The sequence below is a fragment of the Mytilus galloprovincialis genome, chromosome 4 (assembly GCF_965363235.1).
Source record: "Mytilus galloprovincialis chromosome 4, xbMytGall1.hap1.1, whole genome shotgun sequence".
Classification (NCBI taxonomy): Eukaryota; Metazoa; Mollusca; class Bivalvia; order Mytilida; family Mytilidae; genus Mytilus; species Mytilus galloprovincialis.
Window position 1 is genome coordinate 69,224,315 of NC_134841.1, and position 12,956 is coordinate 69,237,270.

Below are 12,956 nucleotides of genomic sequence, written 5' to 3' on the forward strand. Positions count from 1 at the left end.
TTTATTGTATTATTGAAACGTTTGTAATGCATATTTGAATAAAAATACATATATGGTCAAAATACTAATATGGTCCGGCCCGTCAATAACCAAACGTGTATAATGTATATACTCATATGGTCCGACCATACGCGTACGTCGGACTATATGCGTACGTTCGGACCATATGAGAAAATGCATATGGTCATGACAAGGAAACTGTTAAAAACTGTCGTACAAGTGAGATATAAAACCGGGCTTAACCAACCATTTTCATCGGCAGTTGTCTTTTAATTTTTTTCCGATGATTGGAAGGGTTTGATTTTGTCAGTTTTAATGGACGTCTCCTTTCTGAATTTGCCTTTGAGTTTTCATATTTTTATCCGTTTTTGCATTATTTATTGCACATTTTTAGTGTCAATTATAAAAAAATAAAAGAAGCAAAAGAACGATGTGATCATGATACGACGAGTGATAGCTTGTAAAAGATAAGCAAGACAAGACAAGATATTGTTATTATATTATTCGTTAACAACAATTTAAACACATTGGTAACCATAATTTAATTTAATATATAACAAAATAATGTTTTAACAAATCTTACAATCAATATAATTAGGTACATGTTTACCAATATAATATAAGTTTAAAAATTACATTTGAAGCCAGGGGAATCAATTTGTCAACTTATACACTTTTGTATGATTTACAATTTTTAATGATTCCATCAAACAAAGAATTTCAAATTTTGAGATACAAATGTTCGTTCATAGCATCAACCTGCATTCGTTTGACAATAACTAACAATTTATTTCCTTTGCTTGCAATTCATAAATTATGAAACATAAAACAATATTCAATTGATTTAATGGTCTGCTGATCATTAGGGAATATACAAATATAGTAATGTTTAAACTTAGCTGATTTTCTATTTCATCTGTTATACAAGTCAATTCATTTACATAATGAACCAGAAAACATATTCAAAATGATTTCAGAAATACTACTAATAGTACAATGAAAACAAAAATGGAAAAAAATTAATAAAAACAATTTAATAAGACAAAAAATGTAGATTCAATACTTGTGCATATAATAGTGTTACTGTTATTTATCCAATCACACAGTAATTTATTTAACTTTTTCCTAGCAGTGTCAAAAAGCTATCGACAAATCTATCATAATAGCAAATTGCAATTTCCTTTAAATATTCCTAAATAGACAGATACTAACAATTAACAAAGAAATTGTCGTTAGACCCATGACCGCTTTCCAAAATTTGTTTGGTTTTGATAAAATCTAAATACATGCATATTCATATGAAATTTGTGAGAATATCCAGGAAGGCAAAGAGGTAGGCAGAATGTCTCTGTAAAAAATAATTGAACCGAGTTTTTCATTAACACCATTAAACAACTGTCTAACTGAACATTGGATAAACGATTTTTGAATCCAGCCCATGTACAACTTATTACACGTTTCGTAACTGAAAAAAAAACCGATACGAGAGACACAAATGTACCATTACAGTTGCGTTAAAAATGTTTTTTCCTTATTTTTTTTCAAAAAGTTATAATTGTCTTGCCATATAATGTGTTGTCATTTTCATTGGCACTTCTTATAGTTATAACTTTTATTTATATCATCAAACATTCTGACACAATTTTATTAATAGAAAATACAAACACATATCACTGTTGATTTGTAAGTTGGAATTTCAAACCATCAAATTCTATTCCGGAAAATATTTTTTTGATACATAACTTAGAATTTCCTCTGATGTTTGTAGAGCTGTTTTAGCTAATTCTCGTGAATACTTATCTGCAGGAATACCTTGACAGTCCGGATATCTCATACGATTAACGTTACCACATATGTTGTCTAATTGGAGGGCTAAATCTCTCAGTTTACTATCACATTCGGGTAAATTGGCAGTCAGACTGTGTGAAAGCACAAACATGTCAGCATTTGTGGCATATCTTGCCCCTTTAATTGCCTTTTCTGCAGCCTGTAATAGGATAATATATTTAACATGTGTGAAATTACAACAACCATTGAGTTAAAATATAGGAAAAACTATCTTAGTTTTTTTAAAACACTTTGTCCGACATATATATCACCTTTTATAAATAATCAAATAATAGCATGTGCACAATTTTAATATATTTAAAACCAATAAATTAATTTTCTTGTTTTTTCTTATGAAATTGAAGTTGGTTGGTACTCTTTTGTTAATTTTGGCAGCTACTGTCTAAGTTCTCAAGTCAGGAAAATAAGAACTTGAAACATTCTCAAACAGTTCTATATTAGCTGGTTCACATTTTCAATAAGTCTGTCAACTATTTCTTTCTTTTTGTTGAATTAAGAATAAAACTGTCAGAACTATTGAGCAACTTAAGTAAGTGCGCATTTCCCCTTGCTCTCGATCGCCCGACCTTGTCATAATTAAGGCATGTTTTGCCCTGTGTTTGACCAAATTAAAGAGTAAGATTTAATTTCCTGTCTGATTATTTCCATAAACGTATGCATGTATGGGTTGCTCCGCTAGATATTAAATAATATTTGGCTTCAGTATTCATGTATTAAAAAACGTCAAGTTATTGTTGTTGAATAATTACCTGTTGACACTGAATGCAAACCCAGTTATAACCCTTGAAGGGGTCGCTCTCAATCCCATCAAATGTAACCGTTCCAGTCTGGTAATCATATATCGCTTGATCAAGCAACTTACGTCCCGATTTGACATGAGGATTTGATTGTCCGCTACGATGAAAACTTCTTGCAGAACTTGCAGTGCTTTGATAACTCGAACGATACGATGATGACGATGAAGCAGACGACTTTTTGCTATCCTGTTTGGTTTCATTTTCAGAACATTCTGTATCAATTTCATGAATTTTGTCCTGATGAATGGATTCTAATCCATTCAACTTATCACCGGCATTAACACTGTAAAACAATATTCCAGATTTATTTGTAATACCTGTAATAATTACATATATATATTCAACATCTTCGTCCACGTCGAAATTGTCCGTCGGATATTTCATTACTGCATATGCTTTGATTTTAATGGGATGTAACGCCTTACGAATAAATGAATACAAGTCTACTGGGACAAAAGAACCTGGAAGAGGTAACCACGCTTCATTTATAGCCGCATCTTCAATAAAAGGCATCCCGATGTTTGTCAATCTCTCTTGGATCATATTTAAATGAGCATGCATATTGGAAAGGATTTTTAGTAAATTTCCACGCAAAAACTTATAATTGCAAATAATCCGAATCACTTCCTCAAGTTGAACATCATAAGTTTGTAACCAAGCATTTGTTCTTAAGGTTTTGTCATCAATATACATCAAATCATCGGGTTCCAAGTAGAAGCATACCTTTTCTGTGCTCGAGCACTCTAGCCCATCTCCATCTACCAATGATATGTTTAACTCTGATACTGCTATTAGGCGTACACGTCTTAGTCTTTCAAAGACAGTTTTCATTGTATGTGTACTGAAGTCTTTTTTCAACAATTGCTGGTCATGTTTAACAAATCTTAAAACCGCAGTGATAAAAGTGTCACTTGTGAGACATTCCTGAAGATCCAAGACAGTTTGACTCTCTTTCGTAAAAAAAGATTTCAATTTTTCAGTAAGAATTGACTTAATTGATATTGGACGGTGTTTTTCTGGCAACATTGAGAATAAATCTGGTAACTCGGCTACGTTAAGGCCGAGACAATCAAGTTTTGCTATAAAATACAAATTTGCATTTCCTTTTAAGCTCTCTCGAGGAATTTCTAAGCTATCGTAATATAAGTTATCTGATGGCATTAAAAGATTTTTTTCTGACAACAGGTACAAAACGTTCACTTCAATCTCTGTTAAAGGACTTTCTAAATATTGTAATGACTTCATAAGTCCCTGTATTGCTTTTTTAGTACAGTCAATTTCTTTAGGGCTTAGATGTCTTTCTCTGGTATGATGGTATAATTGTTCTAATACTTTACAGTACGAATTTATACTTGGGTCAGTTCTCATACCAAGTTTTGTAAATAGTTCGTGGTAAGTTCCATATTCAATTGGCAATTTAACCATATAGGGAACCATTTCATCATTTTCTACCAAATTTACGATTAACTGGTTTGCTCTAACAAATGTCTTGTATTTTCTAACATGCACAAGAGGAATGAAGTGAAGATTATCGATTTTATCGAGATGCTTGTAGAAATAATCGTATAGAGCGCTCAAAACGTCTTTAATAAAATCCTGATCATGTTCTCCACAAGTCTTCACTAGCTTCAAGCATATATTTGTAGCATGTTTTACTACAATTTGAAAATCAGGTTCCCTAATATTCAATTGTTTTTCAATTTTGCTATTATATGGCATGGCATAACTTGGTAGGATGTCGGCTGAAGTCCATCCTATATTCAGACAATGATGGGAAATGGCAGTTTTGTATGAAATAAGTCTAAGGCTGGTTTTGTACGACGGATGAATTTTTTCGTAACGGTCTTCATTTTCCCCTACTGCTATAAATTTTATTTCGGACAATTCAGATAAGAAATGAACATGCATTGGACTAGTATGTACATAATTAAGGAATTCTTTAACAATCACCTCACTTCGAGAGTATGTCTCGTTTTGCAACACTGAATCTGCAATTCTTTTCGCAAATCGAAGTATGATATCCTCAGACATCTGAATTTTCATACCAGCAGCGACCATGAAATTTCTCCAGCATATGTTGTTAAATGGACCAGGTAGAAACTCAGATGTTGTACACATGGTTAAAAATATCTCATTTGTTGTGTCAAAAAAATCACTGACCTTTTGAAAACTATTTCCGTTGTAAATTATACTTGCTGAGGGTAAAAAAGGACTTAAATTTTGGTCATGCAGAAGGTTATCTCTGATAAATTCCAAGTGAACAATTCTATCCCTCTCCTCTGATATGTAATTGAAATGTTTTAGAATGAAATTACCGTACAAAGTCCCAGCATTTATGATCTCACATTGGAGTAGTTTATATAAAACTGAAACATGAAGATCTTTAAAATCTTGCAGCACTAGTATGTTTAAATTATCAAACAAACATATCAATCCATTTGTCGGTATTTTGATTGTATTATCAAATATTAAAAGTCTCTTTCCTGTCACAGATATATTGCCCCTATCTAATGTTGGAAACAAAGGCAACTCTTTCAATTTCTGAATTTTGTCTTGGTTGTCGATACAGATGTCTTTAATGAGGTACATAAGAACAACTATGCATTGTTCGCTCGTTAATTCCGAAACAGCATTGATTTGTTTTTGCCAGTAATGGAGACATGTCAGTGTTGTATCTATATCATGGTATTTTGCCTGCAGATCAAGCAATACTCTAGACTTGATATATGATGTTGGTAGAGACATTGTCGATAAAATTGAATACAGTTTCGTGTTGACCATAAAAGAGTTGATGTCAATCGTCAAGTGACACATGTTAACGGGGAAGAGCCACTCCATAGACATTACATTTACCGGCAATAAACACCACTGAGCTAAATCCGTAATAGGCAAACGTTCAGAATCGATATATGTCCAAAAATCATTGAACCACTGACGATAATCACTTTCTACCAGATGACGCGGTCTATTAAGTCTATAAGTACTTACGTCTAATGATTTTGGTAAAAGTTCTGCAAATTTGTCTATACTCAAAACAAGAAAATGGTCTTTGTATATATTGAAACTGTCTAAAAGTGATTTGTGTACGAATTTTTCTGGAGACGCTGGAAGTAAATCACAAAATTCCGTCAATATAAGATCATTTCTGTCTTTAATCTCTAAAATATCACTCAACTGATTTAACAACAAAGGTGCACCACAAAATATGTCCCATTTATTTTCTCTTGAGCAATATTTCAATATTTGTTTAATCTGGTCAACTAGTTTTAAAGTATTGAACCTGTCTTTTTCAAATCTTCCTGGAACATTTAGCTTATATGATTTAAAAAAATCTAATGTGGCAATCGGTGATATACTCTCAATGCATATGCAAGTTTGTGTCGTTGAAATATGATTAGAAACAGACTGATTGGTATATTTTGCATGATGAAAAGTACATCCATTTATCAAAGTATCTTTCACAAACCTTGGTGAGCAACTCAACTTCATCCCTAATTCAACGCAAGTTGTTCGAAAACTACAAGCGTCCTCGTAGTTTATTTGGTCGGAGAGATCGTCAATTAATACAGGCATTTCTCCTTTAATCTGCCGACTTGCCCACTTCGTTGTTTGCAAGTCTTCATACAAATAGGATTCAGCATATGATCTAGATGTATAAGATGGGCAGATCGGAAATATTTCCAGTCTTCGTGTTTTGCATTGAAGAAAAAGATAGTAGATTAGTTCTCTCCAAAAAAAACTTTTTGCCTCATTAAAAACTGGAATGTATTTTAGGTAGTGTGCAATATTATACTGAGACTCTATATTGAGAGAGAAAATTTCTTTCATGTACTCGATGCACCTTGCGTAAGCATAAGCTATGTTAAAACGAATAAGCTCCAAGTTCCAAATACCACGAACATCGCTATCAAACTCTACATCAGAACCCCACAGCTTATTTCTTGACATATCAACAGAAAAATGTCCATTCACGTGACCAGTTAATCCCGTTTCTATATCCAATGGTAGTAAACAAAATGCTTTTGATTTAAGTTCATTAGGGCCTGCTGTTGGCCATATCCGAATGGCGACACCACCTCGTGGTATAATAATCATTTCTTTCTTTTGAAGACTTGCTTTTAATCGATGGTCTATCATTTCTGGTTCGCTAAAACCTAATGTTTGGACAGCCAACCATATTGATACTTTATCTTGTATTTTTTTTATTTTGTGAAAATATCGAAACTCCTCGATGTAAATCGATTTTAGGTCAAACGAAGATTGCTTAATCATATCATTATATTCTTTAAAACGTTTCTTAAAATTAAGGTGAATCAATTGTGTATCTAGGGAATGTGAAAGTTCTACTCTGTTCAAAATGAAATGTGTTCCTTGCTGATTTACACGCGACAAAGTTATTTTTTTAATGTTAAGTAGAAACAGCAAATTTTCTTCAATATCACAGCTCATTTCTTCAAATAGCCTTTCCATGTCAGTCTGTGTAAAGGGTGTTTTTCTGATGTCAGAGCTTCTAGCCATTTCTGCATTTCTCAAGGGCAAACGAAACCAAGTACCATGCTCACGTTTAAGCGTTGTGGTAGTGAGGAAAGTATTAAACACATCAGGGTATATTTCTATGAGTTTCTGTAGTTTCATCAACATACCTGGATTATCAAATCTAGCAGTAGGTGTATATCGACAATGTGGATCAAGAACACAATACATCCCACCTAAAGCAGCACTGTCACCTTTAGAAATAAAGGCTGGCGCATCTGTAATGTGATATACTGCGTTGAAGCCAATTCCAAATTGCCCTGTCTTCATTGGATCACCGGTTTTACTTCCAACACCAAGATTGTGTATTCCTTCCATATCATTCTCGGTAAAACATGCATCATTGAAAACGCACAAAGAAGGTCCCTGAAGGACTTTCCAATTATCACTAAATATGGTTTCAGTTTGATGTTGACGCATATCGTACAAAAAATGTACCTCTGAGGCACCCGCGTCATCAGCATTTTGCAGAATTTCTTTCAATACTGAGTGTTTTTCTGGATAATTTTGTAATATACCTTTGAGTCGAGTTACAAGTTCCTCTCGCTGTCCAAACGGAATGGCGGTAGTATCCATCGGCTGATCCATATTTCCGGTGACTCCAATATAAGTAACATATTTCTTCTTCAGACCCGGACGTTGTTCACAAAGTTCTAATATACCCCCTTCGGTGGGATATTTGATATAACTTCCGATAATATCAGCATCATCGATGATTGAATTTGGGTTTAGAATTTCAATATTTTCAGCTTCAAGCATTACTATGATAGCAATTGGCAGTGGTTTAGACCTACTAAACCCTTTGCCTCTATACTCTTTTAGAATATAATCACCTTTCAGGACGTAAAAATGATCTATTCTTGTTTCGTCTGCGGAAAGTTGTGGTATTAATGGTATTTTGTCGAAAAAACTGATTTTGCTCATCGAACGTTTATAGTGAGAAAGCATTTTCCACACAGCAGTGATCCACACTTTATTGAGAGGCGAGGCTTCATATTTTGGAATATATTTTCCGTTAGTGGAATTGTTGCAAAATTGACGAAAAACATGTGCAAGCATAGAGGAAATGGATTCTAGCCCAAGCAGTGACAATTGAAACATGCCTGTAAGTAACAAAACAAAAACTTGCGTATATATTACATTTAATTTAGGAGTAAAATCAAGGTTTAATCCTATGTAATATTTTAAAACAAAAATATGCTATACATAAATTTTACTCCTAAATACATAAAATAATTTCGAGAAATCGCTCAAATTGTAAATGTACACATTTCAATAAAACATTCAATCTAATTAAGATTTCTTAGCTAACCCTTCGTCCCTTTACTTTCCTAATTTTTTCTTGAAGTCATTAACGTATTTTTAGATATTTCACCTGTAACAGTGTAACAGCTATAGAAAAGTTAGTAATAAGACGAAAAAGCTACGTGTTATTTCATCTTAAAATAATATTTGGTATATCGACAAAAGGAAAGTATTCCAACACTAGACCTGTCACATTTCGTTTCCTGTTCATATTTTTTTCGCTATTTGGAGAATTGGGTTTTAACCTTAGATCTGTGATAGTTATATATATTCACCACTTGAATAATTTCGGAACGGACATAGTTCATACGTAAATGTCTACTGTTAATGACTATATGTTTCAATCTAGATGTCGTTTTGTTATTTTGTGCCAGTTGGTTGGTGTCCTATTGGCGCAAATCCCAAGTCTAATAAAAAAATTTATATTATTGTGATATTTAGATCTGTTTTAAGTCTATTATTTTATACCAAGTTACATTTACATGTACATTTATTAGATTTAGATGTCTGCTTGTGTACGTGTTTGTTCCTTTCAATTTTATTTTTTTTATCATTTGAATAAAATACTGGTTTAACTGAACTATACTGAATCTATCGTTTATGACAGCCTTGACATGACGAGTTTGTTTTCCAAACTTGTTTATTATATGATGGACATTACCCCACTTTAAATAACTTACTTTTAAATTTTTGTTTAACGAAGCGGAAACTAAATATACTTTCTGCATATCCATGTTTTTTTTAAGAATGTTCGCTACTCTATTAAAAAATAACAAGCTTTTAAAAGACTGTAACAGTTATGAATTGATAGTATATATATAAAGTTACTGAAAGAGCAGAAAAAAATTGAGGTGGGGGTTGTCCGTGTGCTTGTTTTCGAGATACAAACCATTGAAAATTTGGTTGGACATAATTCTCTCTAGATTTTTCATACATTTACCATTGGCACCTTATTTTGTTTAAAAAAAACTATGAAAAAATAATATGAACTTTATAAGATTTTGAAATATGGCTTTTTAAACTTTATGTAATAAAACTATGCTAAGAAAAGTAGAGGTTAGTGGTCAAAACTGTTTAATAGCAATACATGGATAAAACCAGAGTATTCCGAAATCTGACAAAAATTCAAAAAATAGAGGAGCAAACATCCTTAAATAAACAACTCATCCAAAACTCAAGTACTGATATGAATTTTGGTAGTGCTGCATCATTTAAGAAATATTTGATGCAAGCTATACTTTATTGTAGTTTTAACATGGTTAGGCACTATATTCGTGATTATTTTTGCCCGAGCGACACTGAGGGATAAAATAACACGAATATAATGCCTACCCGTGTTAAAACTACAATAAAGTATATCTTGCATCAATTATTTCGATTCTGATTAGGACAATTAAGGTAATTTCGATGTCCGATGTCCGATGTGTATAAGTGTAGAGTGTTTGTGTAGGCTCTTCCTTGAACCTCCCTTTTGTGTTTGTAAACAAGCAACGACTGGCAATGTGATTTTTCAGAGGGAGGGGTTTTGAACAGCCAGCACGAACGGTTGTCGTATCTAGGTCAAATGCGTCAATTTCGAATTGCAACACATTACAGTCATAAAAATGAAGTAGTAACAACATGTGCATCACTTAAGAGGTTTGAAGTGTTTTTAGTTGCTTAAATATTTTAAATGCTAAATTGATAAAATTCAATATTCTGCAGTAGTCAATATAGGCATGTGCAAACAACTTTTATTGGATTTGAAGCATGGGTTTATTCACAAAGCGAATGAAGCACGTCATATTAGAATCACATATTACCTTAAGTTGTTTCAAACACAAGTTACCCGAGAGTAAAACTAGTAGAGCCAAAGCCCACAAACTACAAGCTCTGGTCAAGGTAAACCACGAAATGGTTGAGATTAAAACAAAATACGATATTGGCTTTATATGGTCTAGATTGTTAGAAAGTTTCAATGAATTGTAATAAAGAGGCGATGTGGATACATATTGCGTCCAATGCTTAAATAATTGGAGCCTAACAATTATACATAGACAAAATAGGGGTATGATGACACTATTTGATCAAGTTTCTAATAAAGTTTTATTAGATTATGATCAAAAATTGACATCATTGGTAAAATGCAATTACTCTTACTAGACGTTTTTTGAAATCTAATTGACACTGACGCTTAAACTAATGTCTAGGATGACATATAACCTGTTTAAGAAGGTCCATCTCAAAGTGTACAACGCATACAGGCCTTACTATTATATTTTTGTTTCTAATTTACATTCTATATCCCCTACAGAAAAAAAAGTTGAGGGCCAATTGATGGTCATGTGGCGGACAGTTGAGGGCTAGCTGTTTTAAGCAAAATAGTTGAGGGCTAGGTGTTGAGCATCTTAGCTCAACTCAAACCTGGCCAAGCACTGTATGTTGGATAGATGTCGCTCAACTGGCCCTCAACTGAAGCTGGCCATTAAGTTGAGGAAAAGTTGAGCAATTGATCTTTGGTTTACATATAGTTGAGCAAAAGTTGAGCTTTCAGACTTTGAAATTTTTGTAGTTGAGCAAAAGTTGAGCATTCAGACTTTGAAATTTTTGTAGTTGAGGAAAAGTTGAGCGTTCAGACTTTGATATTTTTCTTTATAGTTGAGCAAAAGTTGAGCAATTGGAAATACGACCTGGTGATATAAATGTTATGTGCGGCACATCTGTTTTATCTGTCTTTAGTGCAAATGGACAGGAAGTATTATTATAAATGTACACAAAGTTTGAGGCAAAATTAAGGGAAGCACATGTTTTCAATTTTATACATTTTTCTGTATTTTAACTTAACTAAATCTTTGACATAAAGATAAAAAGCAAACAGTATTTCTTTTATTATAAGATATATCAAATATTCAAGATTTATGTAATTAACAGTTATTATTAGGGGCAAATCTCAAAGTGATCATACTGTCACAATACCCAAAAGAACCTCAAACATTTAAAATTTGAACTGGGTTTGAGCATGCACATGGCAAGCAAAGATGTCTTCTAGCTATCATGAATAAAATATGAATTTTACAATGAAAGTAGATAAAAAAAAGTTACAAATAACTGTATTGACATTGAAAAGTACAATGTATTCTTCTGATGACATGACTCTTGGATTTAGGAAGATTGATGTTTAACACATATTTCTGGAAACATCTTTTGGTAAGTACATTGGATGAGATTTGATTTCCACCATTTTGAATAAGTGTATAATTATGGTCTTTTAGTTCAAAATAGTGATATTTAAAGTGTTTTCTTTATAAACTTTAAAGAGTGAAGAAAAAAATGAGACAATATATTTATGCATTAATTTATATATGGTCAAAATGTGTAAGACAGGAGACATGTTTATTTTATTATTAAGACAATTTGTTTTAGAACGTATTACTAATAAAATAAGAATATTCTAATATAATAAATTTGGTATAAACTAGAGATCTATTCTTATTTGCTAGATAACTTCTAAAAAGCAAGGATAAAGCATTCATGTAGTATGTTGTGAGTTGAGATTTTGGCTATAAAAATACACAATTTAAAAAATTTATTTTTTCTACAATGTGTAGTCATCAGTTTGCAATTACCACATAATGCTCAACTTTTTAAGACCTAGCCCTCAACTTTTAATGACCTGGCCCTCATCTATTGGCCACCTAGCCCTCAACTTTTAATGACCTGGTCCTCAACTGTTGGCCAGGTAGCCCTCAACTCTAATTGCTCAACTGTTGGACACCTAGCCCTCAACTATGATATTTTCTCAACGTTGCTCAACTAATTTGCATAAAGTTGAGCATTGATAGTTGAGGGCTACCTAATTTGCATGGCAAAAATCCAGCTAGCCCTCAACTGTTTGCTCAACTGATGGCCAGCTAGCCCTCAACTGGCCCTCAACTGTTAGCTCAACTGGCGGCCAGTTGAGCAATGCAGTTGGCCTAGTGATCATTTTTTCTGTATGGGATACTGTATTAAACATCTATTTTGACGGATTTCCTTCTTAATTAGCTCTGTTTATAGTTGAGAATGTAACAATCCTAATATTGTACTTTGTGAAAAAAAATATTTGTTTTTTTGTGAATTAGTAAAACTTTATACAGAAAAATGAACATGTACAGCTGGGAACATAATGTAAGCGTTTCTTTACTTATTATAATACTAGGGAATAAAATTGAACAAGAACGTGTCCAAAGTACACGAATGCCCCATTTTCAGTCAACCGTGAAATGGGGATCAAAACTCTGATGTGGCATCCAAATAAAAAATGTCATATCATAGGGAACATGTGTACTAAGTTTCAAGTTGATTATACGTAAACTTCATCTAAAATTACCTTGACCAAAACTTTAACCTGATGCGGGCACTATCATTTTTTATGTTCAGTGGACTGTATAATTTGGGTCAAAACTCTTAATAACATTAACATCAGAAAGATCATATTGTAACAACTGGACAAAT

At 32.8% G+C, this 12,956-nt stretch overlaps 1 protein-coding gene across 2 annotated transcripts in view; it reads right to left on the reverse strand.

Annotated features, from left to right (window-relative positions):
* Positions 1-482: 482 nt before the first annotated feature.
* Positions 483-12,956, reverse strand: part of LOC143072813 (sacsin-like) — a 54,974-nt gene continuing 42,500 nt past the window's right edge. For both annotated transcript variants that reach the window (XM_076247918.1, XM_076247917.1), the window contains 2 exons: positions 2,598-8,281; positions 483-1,987 (listed from right to left, as the gene is read on the reverse strand). In XM_076247918.1, coding sequence (XP_076104033.1) covers positions 1,712-1,987; positions 2,598-8,281 — 5,960 coding nt within the window. In that variant the 3' untranslated portion in view covers positions 483-1,711. The remainder of the gene's footprint in view (positions 1,988-2,597; positions 8,282-12,956) is intronic.